At 38.9% G+C, this 12,975-nt stretch overlaps 1 protein-coding gene across 5 annotated transcripts in view; it reads left to right on the top strand.

Annotated features, from left to right (window-relative positions):
• UBR2 (ubiquitin protein ligase E3 component n-recognin 2) overlaps positions 1–12,950 on the top strand; it is a 122,975-nt gene extending 110,025 nt beyond the window's left edge. For all 5 annotated transcript variants that reach the window (XM_041769855.1, XM_041769780.1, XM_041769746.1 and 2 more), the window contains 7 exons: positions 58–188; positions 1,794–1,902; positions 3,960–4,016; positions 6,172–6,249; positions 7,136–7,306; positions 9,148–9,249; positions 10,791–12,950. In XM_041769855.1, the coding sequence (XP_041625789.1) occupies positions 58–188; positions 1,794–1,902; positions 3,960–4,016; positions 6,172–6,249; positions 7,136–7,306; positions 9,148–9,249; positions 10,791–10,932 (790 nt within the window). In that variant the 3' untranslated portion in view covers positions 10,933–12,950. The remainder of the gene's footprint in view (positions 1–57; positions 189–1,793; positions 1,903–3,959; positions 4,017–6,171; positions 6,250–7,135; positions 7,307–9,147; positions 9,250–10,790) is intronic.
• The last annotated feature ends 25 nt before the right edge of the window (positions 12,951–12,975 follow it).

Genomic DNA, 12,975 nt, shown 5'->3' with positions numbered 1-12,975 from the left:
TGTGCTATAACTAGCTTTCCTCATTAGATTTCCCAATTATCATTTTTCTCTTTGTAGTGCCTTGAAAGAAATACCATCTGGCTGGCATCTATGGAGGAATGTCAGAAATGGAATCATGCCTTTCCTTAAGTGTTGCGCTTTGTTTTTTCATTACTTAAATGGAGTTCCTTCTCCACCTGAACTTCAAGGTAATTTCTAGTTTTCTTCAAAATGTGGGAAATGTAGGTAGTCTTTCACTCCAGCAGTTTATAATTAAGGTAACTTACAAAAATAAAAATTTAAGGGGCACCTGGATGGCTCAGTCAGTTAAGCATCCAACTTTTGATTTCAACTCAGGTCATGACCTCAGTGTCATGAGATTGAACCCCAAGTCAGGATTCATGCTGGGCGTGGAGCCTGTTTAAGATTCTCTCTCTTCCTCTCTGCCCCTCCCCACCCCACTCACGTATGCTCTCTCAAAATTAAAACGAAAGAAAGAAAACTTACAAGGACACCTGGGTGGCTCAGTGGCTGAACGTCTACCTTAGGCTCAAGGTGTGATCCCGGGGTCCTGGGATCAAGTCCCTCATCAGGCTCCCTGCAGGGAGCCTGCTTCTCCCTCTGCCTATTCTCTGCCTCCCTCTGTGTGTCTGTCATTATTAAATAAAATCTTAAAAAAAAAAAAGAAATAGAATAAAAAAAATAGAATATAGCTGATTGTGGTGATGTACACAATTATAGAATAAAAATGCATATTTATATATATGTGTGATTTTATTTGCATCTCAGTAAGTGTACTTTTTTTATTTACAAAAATCTAGTTTTGCTTTCAGAGTTAAAATATTCAATTATATGTTATCCATAAACTGGGTTCTTCAGATAATAAAAGAGGATAACTCACAATGTCAAGTGTTTTCTAACTTGAAATGTGTGGCATTAATGTTCAGAATACCCATAATTGCACATATATGATTTTAATGAAGGAATTCATTTTGTGTTTTACAGTTGTTCTCTGTATTCTGTTTTGATTCATTTCATTAAAGTGTAGTATCAGTGGGGATCCCTGGGTGGCTCAGGGGTTTAATGCCTGCCTTTGGCCCAGGACATGATCCTGGACCCAGGATCAAGTCCTGCATCAGGCTCCCTGCATGGAGCCTGCTTCTCCCTCTGCCTGTGTCTCTGCCCCGTCTCTCTCTCTCTCTCTCTCTCTCTCTCTCTCTCTCTCTCTGTGTGTGTGTGTGTCTTCATGAATAAATAAATAAAATCTTAAAAATAAATAGTGTAGTATCAAGGCAAACTTAAAGTTTACTCTGTACCTCACAGTGACTGGCTCAGGCAAGGGATGCCTGCATGTGAGCTTGCCCTCTCAAAGTCTGTTGAGTGACACTTTCATTCAGCTAATAGTCTAGACTTCCTAATCATTTGCAATGATGATTAAAGGTAGTACTTAAATCCATCTCTCATGATAAAATCATCTTCTATTTCTGTATTGCTTTATGCTTTTCCAGAGTACCCCATATGTTATTTTTGTCATTAATTTGTTCACACATAACCCCAGTGAAGTAGATCGGGTAAGTACATCATTTTGCAAATGGTTACACGGAGACACCAAGAAATTGTAACCAATTTGTTGTGGGAGTTGCCTGGCTCTGCTCTCAATTGTGCCCTTTTCTGTGGTCCCCTTCCACATGTCCTTTTGTGAACTTGTAAATTCAGATTCTTTCATTATGCTTTTAAGCTCTGCTATTGCTTACTCTCCTGCAGGACCTACTCTTAGTTGTTATATGCATCACTCTTCTCTTCTCCATTTGCAGTTTCTGGAACAAGCCATTTTGAACATTTGTGTAACTACCTTTCCCTGCCAAACAACCTCATTTGCCTTTTTCAAGAAAATAATGAGATAACAAAATTACTGATTGAAAGGTAATGATTATACATTTTTCTTCCATTATATTGAATAGTTCTATGGAAACAAACTTAGATTTATCACATATTATGAAATTCTCAGATAGTGAGCCTAGCAGAATTCAATGTGTGTAACTCATCTCATAAGGATTAGGCCTTTTTAGTTAAGAATTTACCTTTGTGGCATGGTTTTTGCCAAGCTAGTGAATAGCATAAGTAGATTTGCTTATAAGGAGAGTAGTGGTAGGAATGTTTATTTCCTCATATTAACATACGTATTAAGGACTCTATTCTGTAAATTTTTGGAACTGAAAAACCTTGAGGGTCATCTAGTCTAATACCCTCACTTTATGTTTGAGAAAATTGAAGTCTAGGGAAGGTTATTTGTCATTCATATCAAGTTAGTTAAGATTAAAACTTAGCTGTTCTACCCACAGAATGGGGGGAAATATTTACAAATCATGCATCTGATAAGGGATTAATATTCAGAATGTATGACCGTGTGAATATATGGCCAGAATTCTTACATCTCAACAAAAAAGCAACTACCCATTTAAAAAGGAGCAAAGGACTTCTCCAAAGAAGATATACAATGGCCAATAAGCACATGAAAACGTGCTCAACATCACTAGTCAGTTATTAAGAAAATGCAAATAAGAACCACGGTGAGGTGCTACTTCACACCTATTAAGATAGCTGTAGTCAAAAGACAGACAATTGTGCTCACTTCAGCAGCACATATACAAAAGACAGACAATAATAACACGTTAGTGAGGATGTCAAGAAATTGAAATCTTGTTCATTGCTGGTAGGAATACAAAATAGGGCAGTTGCACTGGAAAATAGTATGGCAGTCCCTCAAAAAGTTAAACATAGAATTATATGATCCAGCAATTCAACTTCTAGGTATATATTACAAAAGAATTGAAATCAGGGGGCACCTGGGTGGCTCTGCGGGTGAGCATCTGCCTTCAGCTCAGGTCCTGACCCCAGGGTCCTGGGATCGAGTCCCGCATCGGGCTCTCCATAGGGAGCCTGCTTCTCCTCTGCCTAGGTTTCTGCTTCTCTCTGTGTTTCTCTCATGAATAAATAAATAAAATCTTAAAAAAAAAAAAAATTGGAAGTAGGGACTTAAACTGATACTTGTACAGTCATGTTCATAGCATTATTCATAATAGCCAAAAGGTGGAGCAACAATACTTAGAATATACACAGAGTGACATACTATTCAACCTTTAAAAGGAAGAAAACTCTGACCCCTGCTACAACACGGATGAAGCAATTATTGTATGTTTCCGTTTACATAAGGTATCTAGAGTAGTCAAATTCATAGAGACAGAAAATAAAATGGTGGTTGCCAGAGGCTGGGTCAGGGGAGGAATGAGTTAGTGTTTAACGAGTGCAGAATTTCATTTGGGAAAGTTGAAAAAGTTCTTGAAATGGATGGTAGGGATGGTTGCCCAATAATGTGAATGTACTTAATGCCACAGAACCGTACACTTAAAAATGGCTAAAATGGTAAGCTTTACATTACGTATATTTTGCTGCAATAAAAAAAAAATGTTTTTTTCATGAGTATTCTAGCTCCAAATAGTAAGAATTTGTCATTAATTTATACTGGTTTTTCCAGAGTGTCCAACTGAGTGGGATAATAGTGTATGCTTTTAGAAAACCACAGCTCGTATTCTTCTGATTTAAAAGTCAGGGATCCCTGGGTGGCGCAGCAGTTTGGCGCCTGCCTTTGGCCCAGGGCGCAATCATGGAGACCCGGGATCAAATCCCACGTCGGGCTCCTGGTGCATGGAGCCTGCTTCTCCCTCTGCCTGTGTCTCTGCCTCTCTCTCTCTCTCTCTCTGTGTGACTATCATAAATAAAAATTTGTTTTAAAAAAAATAAATAAAAGTTGTAGCAAAATATGTCTTCTCCTTTCTTTTGATGTAGTAAAAAAGCCAAGAAGATTTGTTTTTCTCTTACTGAATAGAGAAATAGAGAGGAAAAAATTCTATTATAACCCTTCAAAAATAAAGTTTTGATTTTGTTTCTCTTCCCCACCCGCCACCCCCATTACATTGAAGTTGGTGTCATAACATTGAAGTTAAAAGATATCTTGAAGGTGAAAGAGATGCTATAAGGTAAGTTAAAGATTATGAAGATTTGTTTGGGCAGGAGATAGAGAGGAAGCAGGATGTAAGTGTGCCATTCCTTTAAAAATGACCTTGCAAATCTTCAGTGATTCCAAGAGGTAGAACATCTTGCCTTCATACTACTTTTTTCTCAGTCTAACGAGAGTTTCTAAAGAATAAGAATTATGAATATAAATACGGTGCATTATTCTTGGCAGAAGAAACAAATAACAAAAGTATTGTATTTTGGAATGTTTGCTTTTTTAAAATTTTGAATCCTTTTCCAGGTTTTTCTTAGCTCTGTTTTTTCCCTTTTATTATGGAAATTTTTAAACTATCCAAAAGTATAAAGAATCATATAAGACTTGACATTCCTGTCACTCAACTTCAGTGATTATCAAATCATGGCTTTTTTTTTCTTCATTCTTTTTGAGATTAGCTCTATTCTGATTTCTGTAGTAAAGTATGCTATCCTAGGTGATAACAGATGTATTTCATTTGTAAATCTCTCCTTGGTTCTACTGAATACATCATACATAAAAATCAGAAGGTTAGAGGAGATTATCTGTTTCTTTGATTTTTATATACATCCTGTCCCAAATCTAGAAATGATAGCACTCTAATCTTATTAGGTTGAATATAACCAATTTCATATGGTTCAACTCTGCAGTTGGAAAACTCATGTGGAACAGTAGTTCTCTACCTGAGGTATACATCAGAATAATTTTGGAAATTTTTAAAAAATACTCAAGCGTAGGGGTGCCTGACTGGCTTATTCAGTAGAACATGTGACCCTTAATGCTGGGGTCATGAGTTTGGGCCCCTCACTGGGTATAGAGATTACTTAAAAATTAAAAAAAAAAAAAATTAGAAAAAAATACCCTGTCCTTACCTACCAAATCTAATTTCTCTATCATTGGCATGTGTGTCTCCCCAAAATTCCCCTCAGGTGACTCTGGTATAAGATCTGCTCTCTCAGGCAGACCTGGCTGGCTCAGTCAGTTAAGCATCCTACTCTTGATTTTGGCTCAGGTCATGATCTCAAGGTTGTGAGATCAAACATCTGTGTTGGACTCCCATGGGGTATGGAGCCTGCTTAGGGTTTTTTCTCTCCCACTCCCTATTTAGAAAAAAAAAAAAAATCTGCTGTGTCAGTCACTTCCCCTTGGCTGCCTGTCCCTGCCTCAGGGACAGGCCACATCCCACAGTCTATGCTGCGCATGTGTGAGCATTAGAATAGATCCTCACATACCAGATGAATTTGGATCTACATTTCTATATGAATTACTTGTCACAGAATCAATATGGCCTGGTGTCTCTAATTTAAAGAAAATCTGTCTGTTCCTCTACTGCCCTCTCTCCTCCCAAGTCATTTCTGCCTTAAGATCACCCTTAATAAAGCATATCCTTTTTTTTTTTTAACCATGACCCAAAAGGGGTTTTATTGCACAATTGGAAAACCAGTTTCATATCTTTTCTGTCTTATCCTGAGTTGTGTGGTTGGGCTCTCCATTACTCTGTTTTCCATAGAAGCCCAGGGAGGAATCTCCCCTTCTGCCCAGAGCTACCAGATTTTCCCTTAAATGGGAAAGATACTAAGTACTGTCTACTGTCTTGATAATGTATTCTGAGCTCTTCAAGTAAACATGTAAGCCCAAGGGCCCTCTGTTTTTTAAGAGTGCCTTGTTGGGGTGCCTATAGGGCTCAGGGGGAGAGCATGGGACTCTTGATCTTGGGGTTGTGAGTTAAAGCCCTATTTTGGGCATAGAGCTTACCTTTAAAAATTAAAAAATAAGCATGCCTGGGTGGCTCAGTGGTTGAGCTCCTGCCTTCAGCCCGGGGCGTGATCTTGGAGTCCCGGGATCGAGTCTCTCGTTGGGCTCCCTGCATGAAGCCTGCTTCTCTCTGCCTATGTCTCTGCCTCTCTCTTGTGTCTCTCATGAATAAATAAAATCTTTTTTAAAAAATTAAAAAACAATAAGGAAATTCCATCCAAAAAAAAAGAGTGCCTTTTTTAATTTCTTTTGTGGCTTCTTGTAGCACTATGGTAATACCCAGTCACTCAGATTCAGTCTTCCTTTATTTGTTTAAACTAACAGTTACTTGTCATTGTTATGATTTCTAACTGGTTTTTATGTTTGATTGTTATGTTGTTTTGTTTTAGCTATCCAAGAGAATCCAACAAATTAATAGACCTTCCAGAGGATTATAGCAGCCTCATTAATCAAGCATCTAATTTCTCGTAAGTTCTGATATTCAAGTGTTAAGCATTTCTTATCACTGGAAGCACTCACTACTTTATTCAGATTTTAAGGGATTTTATTATCGTTCCATTTTGGGGGGGGTCAGGGAATTATGATGTCAGTAGTGTTTTATACTGCCTGTCTTGTAATGACACCATTCCAGCATGCTTCAGCATAAGGTATGGGAAACGGGGTGATGGGTGACAAAGTTGATTCATTACAGGTTATCTAAATAGCACTTTAATAAGAACCCTTTAGTAATATTTGTATATGTTTGACATAGAAACAGCATAAGCAATAATCAATAGTGTAAAAACTGAACATTTCCTTGGCAATTGAAGCTGCCTTGTGTACCTCTACTCTGGTGTGTCCTCTTCTTCCCCTGCAGAGACCCACTGTTCGACACAGAATATCAAGCTTCCTATGCATTTATAGGCTAGCAACAAATGCTTATATTACCAAGCAGCATATATTATTATTTTGTATGTTTTAAACTTAAAAATGGCAATCTCTACTATACATATTCTACAGTTTCTTATATTCAGTACTATTTGTAAGACTTTTTTATACATCCGATATACATAACTGTTAATTCATCAGTTTTCACTTTGTGTAGTATTTCATCACGAGAGCAGAATTTACATTTTTTTTATCTTACTGATTTTATTTACCTCTTTTCCAGATGTTGATTAAATATTTCCAGTACATGTTGTTTGTGTGAGATGTTCCCAGTTTTAGAACCAAATTTGGCCCATAGGACACAGGCATCTTCAGCTCTGCTTGATATTACAGAACTTTTTCCAGGGTGGCTTTACCACTGTCAGCTCTTTAGCCATTCCTTTTTAGAGCAATGACTTGAGCTTTTTTTTTTTTTGTCCCATGGAGATGCCCCAAATCAGGTGGTGATAAGAGCAGAGCCCCCACTCTGTGCCTTGTGTGTGGAACTCTGCTGTGCTCCCAGAGCTACTGCTGTCAGACTGAACTGGAAGGGGAAGACGTGGGAGCCTGCACAGCTCACACCTACTCCTGTGGTTCTGGGGTGGGCATCTTCCTCAGGTAAGGCTCTGACGAGAGCTTTTTTCTTTGCATCTGCAGCTTTGCACCTGCTGTGGTATATACATGTTGAGGGATGGCACAAGAAGCTACTATGTTACAAAGAATGTTGAGACTGCTGTTCTGTGTTTGTTCATTCAAGGAACATGGAAAGCCTTGTCTCTTCATATCTCATATTTGGATCCTACTCTCTTTGCCTCTTCCATTGTCATTCTTCCCACCTCCATGACAGTTTAATTCTCCTTTCTTTGTGCCTCATCCTAATGTGAAACTTCCACTTGTCCTTTATTTTCTGCCCAAACCCAGTCAAAATTACTTCTTTTGCCATATCCTTATGGTTTGGGATCCATACATATCACTGCCTGATGTATATAACCTTGACACTTGAACAACATGAGTTGGAACTACATGCAAGTCCACTCATACACAGATTTTTTTCAATAAATACAGTTTAGTACTGCAAATGTATTTTCCTTTTGAGTTTCTTAACACTTTCTTTTCTCTAGCTTGCTTTATTGTAAATACAGTACATAATACATACAACATATGGAATGTGTGTTAATTGTCTATGTTACCAAGTAAGAGCTTCCAGTCAACAGTGAGCTATTAATAGTTGAGTTTTGAGGGAGTCCAAAGTTATATGCAGGTATTCAACTGCATGGGTAGGGGGGAGGGGTCCTCATGCCTAACTGCCATGTTGTTCTAAGGTCAACTATGGTTGTATATATTGGACAACATACAACAAATACTTAGTGACTACTGTGTACTGGGCTTTGAGAATGTAGTAGTCAACAAAACAGACAAAAATCTCTGCCTTTGTGGAACTCATTTTCTAGCATGGGAGATAAAAAATAATAAGGCTGACAATTTAGAAAGTGATACACTTGGAGGAAAAAAATAAAGCAGGGAGAAGAATATGAAATGGCAGATGGGGAGTTGGATTTTAGTTAGGGAACCTAGAAGGTGCCTTTGAATAAACACTGAAAGAAGTAGGGAGAACACTCTAGGCAAGAAACAGCAATTATAAAATTGTTGGGGAATGTGCTTGCCGTGTTCAGGAAACAGTAATGAGGCTTGTGTTGCTGGAGTGGTGTATACAGGAGAGTCCTAGGGCCTGCTGTGTCCTGGTGACATTTCTGAGTGAGATGGAACTCAGTTCAGGGTTTGAAGGAGGGAGGTGACATGAATTTCAGCTCCCTTGAGGCATAAATTAGATCTGTATCTTAGGTAACTTAGTCCCCTGGTGCCTGACAATATCTTGTATATGACAGGTTCTCTATAAATGTTGAGTTGAGCTGGATTATTAATACCCAAAAAAGGCCAGGCAAACCTCTCAAAGGGATAGGGAGACATGTTTTTTAATAACCCTTTAAAGAAATAAAAATGTCTCTTGTCTGGCATATTTCAAAATTCTTTCAGTCATGTACAGTATTGCTTTGTGTTTCAAATCAACCTAATTCAGAATGTTTTTGTACACTTTTTTTAAATGAGCAGTTCGCACATAATAGTGGTTAAAGTATCAGTATCTATGTTTAAAAGTTAACTATCTCTCTTACACTTAATAGTTTTTTAAATGCCAGTATTACATGAGCCACTGATTCCTTATCTAAAATATTCCTCTTCCTAACTATATTGATTTACAGTGCAATCATTATTGGGTATAATACAATCATTTTAGTTATTTTTAAAATTTGGGCAGATGTGTTGATACTTCAAGTATCTCTGCTATAAAGGCTGTTTCTTCTAACACTGGGGTTGTTTATTTTTTATAAGACTTCAGTCCATTAGGAACTGAATCCAAACATTGGTTACTAATCTGTAATGTATAAATGGTCTCTCTACAGAGTGCGGGAATGTCAGGTGCTATTTTTAGCTGGCAAAACCAAAGGCTGTTTTTATTCTCCTCCTTACCTTGATGACTATGGGGAAACTGACCAGGGACTCAGGTAAGAGCCCATCCTAGGGCACTGGGTTGGCTGATCCGGGCCTCCAGAGCCTTCAGTACACTGATCAGTCCTAGTGATCAGGGAGTCTGCTTGTCCCTCTGCCCCTCCCCCACTTGTACTCTCTCTCTTTTTCTTTTTCTCTCTAAAATAAATAAATAAGAATGTCATGAGGGCAATCAGGACAGATAAGGGAAATAATAAAAGAAAAGCAAGTTTTTTTCCCATTTGTGACTCCAGAGAACCATTGAAGTAGCCTGTTGTGAGTTGTATGACTTTGTAAGAGTAGACCCAGTGTTGTTCAGAAGTTATAAAAGAGCAAATATTAATTGATAAGAGATGTGTTTGGGGCATCTGGCTGGCTCAGTCAGTAGAGCATAAAACTTTTGATCTCAGGGTCATGCATTTAAGCCCCACATTGGGCATAAAGCCTACTTGAAAAAAAGAGAGATGTGCTTATTTTATTATCAGAATCTGAGGGCAGCCCAGGTGGCTCAGCGGTTTAGCGCCACCTTCAGTCCAGGGCGTGATCCTGGAGATGTGGGGTCAAGTCCCAAGTTGGGCTCCCTGCATGGAGCCTGCTTCTCCCTCTGCCTGTGTCTCTCTGCCTCTCTCCCCCTCTCTCTCTGTGTCTCTCACGAATAAATAAATAAAATCTTTAAAAAAAAAATCTGAGGACAAAGATGTAGAACATACAGAGCAATACAACAGTATTTGAGGCTTAATCACTTCTACTCTGGTTGCTTGTATTATATCATGAGAAAAATGCTAACAACAGTTCCCTCAAGCACTATTAACTTCTTCTAGACCATCTCTTTGCCCAGAGGAGGTGAAAGTCTTAACCTAGGTAAAACCATCCAGCCTTGGGAAGCAGAAAATGAAAAACTGGAAAATAAGGCAAGATAAGTAGAAGGCTGCCCCAGGGGCTTGGCTACAAGGTTATGCACGTAATGCCACCTGGTGATGGTTCTTCCATTGCCCTGAGGAATGTGGACTCTTAGGAGGAAGAGCCCTGCTTAGAGAGTAAGAGGATTGTGTGTGCTCTGAATCAGGAGCAAAGGCCACCAGCGTGAACTCATCAAAACTTCTTTGGTTAAATTAGACCCGGATGTTATTCACAATTGCCTGCTTTGCTTACTAGACTTTATGGCTAAAAAACAGCACCATGGGAAACATTTTTACCTCTGCAGTTCTCTTTCCATCTCCCCTGCCTCCTTCAGTCTTATATTTTACCAACAAAGTGGATAATGAATAGGTATTGTAGCCTCTCCACCCAGACCCTCCTGCTCAACCCTAGCCTCTCTTCCCTCACCGTAATCTGAGTAATTGTAGCTCCTATACATTTTCCTCTTCTTTTCAGTACTTACTCCCTTCAGCTGCTCCTAGCCAGCCTTCAGAGCTAATGTGTTAATAGCCACAGTCTCATACCAAACAGGAATTTTGCAAAAGATCTTAAACCAGTAACTTGTAACTGTTCCTAAAAGTTGGGGTATAATAGATGAATAAAAAGAATGCATCCTGAATGACATACGTCTTCCTTCTAGACGGGGAAATCCTTTACATTTGTGCAAAGAGCGATTTAAGAAGATTCAGAAGCTTTGGCACCAGCACAGTATCACGGAGGAAATTGGACATGCACAGGAAGCAAATCAGACACTGGTTGGCATCGACTGGCAACATTTATAGTTACTTCACTACCAAAAACATAAACTTGGATTTTTGTAACCCAGTTGGCTTTTCAGGAAAGAATAGGAAATAAATTCTACTGAATTTGGAAATAAATTCTATATTTAAGCTTTTCTTCCCAGTTTTGTTTTCATAGTTTCTGGCTCCAGGGACTGATGAAAATCATCTTCCATCAGTGGATTTTCTTGCACCGTTTGCTATGTCCCTCAATATAACTGCTTGAGTTTTAGAATTCAGCGAGGAACTTCTCTTTCCAGGCTGGGCACAGCCCCTTTGTGGGCATCTAACCGCTTTGACTGTTCACAGTAGTCTGAGCCATGTTATGTTACTGATCACAAGGCACTCAGGCCTGAAGCTGATTTGACAGCAGCAGGAAACAGTCTCTGTGGTCTGTTGGGGTCACATTTCCTGGTCCCTTTCAGTGACTCTCAACACTGGGACTAGGTCGCTGTCCCCTCTGCTGACAGGACCCTACCTCTAAGAGCAAAGCAGTGGATTTTGAAAGTGGCTATCCCTGTCTCCAATGGCTATGAGCAGGTTGGGGCACATGTGCAGGAGGAGCCTGTGGGATGGAGAGAGCCTGGTTGCTCCATATGCTGGGTGATTTTCAGGGCTATAAAAGTTGGATTTGTGGGGGGAGGGGGACAAGACTTTTGGCTTTGAGAGAAAAACTCATTTTAAAGGGCTTTTTGAAAACTTAGACTATCCTAATTTTTCAGACAATATATTCCCATTTCTAAGACTAAACCAAGAGATTGTATGCATCTAGAATCAAACTAGAAGAAACAATGAGAATTCAATGTTTTAAGGTTCCCCTACCCTTTCTAGCATTTCCTGGAATAGATGAATTACTGTTTACCTGCTGGCTCACTTAGTACATTCCTGGGACAGCTTTTGTGCCCAGGGTTTTTATTATTTCTAAGCATTATTGTTCTTACTAAGATGTGCCTTCCTAGAATGATAGCCGCTTAGTAGAATAGCTTTTAACTGTTACATACCACATAGCCACTCTCATTTGATGTATGTGTGCTGAGAGCTTGAATACAGAGGGTACTTGCAGATTTAGTGAAGGAATACATTCTGAGCCTCTCTAAGGTAGGGCTAAGGGACAAATGAATAATAAGAGACTCTTGGATTTTTTTAGCCAATGCAAGTAAGCCTTTTACTCAGTTTTCTTGAACTGCATCTGTAAGTTCTGTTCCATTCAGCTTTGTATACACTGCAGTAAACCCAGGAGGAAGGTCAGAAATCCAGACTTCAGGCTAAAATAAAGAGGGATACAGAAGCCACATCCACTGCTTCCTCTCTAAGGTAGTGTGTGACAGGACCCCCTCTTCTGAAACCCTTCTTGCTTGGGACTGGCTCAGCATCTGAGAGGAGGACCAACAGGAAGAAAATCCAAATTAAAACACAGCATTCTTCCCCCTTTATCTGGCCTTTCTTCCATTCATAAGAACTGGGGCTGTGGATGGCATAATGATTTCAATGTTTATTTTGGTCTTTGTCACATCCCCGTTCCTTTAGCATTTAAGCCCAGCTTCTTTTGGCTTTTCTCCATATGTTCCCTCAAGCTTGAATTTAAAATAGGACCAGGTTTCTCCCTCTGTAAATGAATTATAAACATTTCCACCAAATCATAACAATACTGTGGCTTTCAGGAATGACTTTACAGAAGTCCATTGTTAGCAGAGGGTGTCCCTGGATTTCATTCTCTGAAAATGACAGAGTCTGAGAGAAGATGAACTTACATGAAATAGCAACACACGCACCCTTTTATCTTCTAGTGTGTGCATAATTAAGCTAATTGTCATCCTTGCCAATGATTTATGATTTGTTCCGCATGTATTATGTTTATTGTAGAAATGTTTATATAACATGCTTTCCATATCAGGGAAAATCATATCTGTTTAATAAATTGGCTATAACTTTAATATCTGTGGACAACTTGTAAAATTTGGAATGTATCATATGTAAAAAGTTTAAAGATATCCAAATAAATGCTTTAGGTGTTGACATTACTTTGGATCTGCCTACATTGTTTAA

The sequence above is a fragment of the Vulpes lagopus genome, chromosome 1 (genome assembly GCF_018345385.1).
Source record: "Vulpes lagopus strain Blue_001 chromosome 1, ASM1834538v1, whole genome shotgun sequence".
NCBI lineage: Eukaryota > Metazoa > Chordata > Mammalia > Carnivora > Canidae > Vulpes > Vulpes lagopus.
This window is presented reverse-complemented; position numbering and strand designations above follow the sequence as displayed.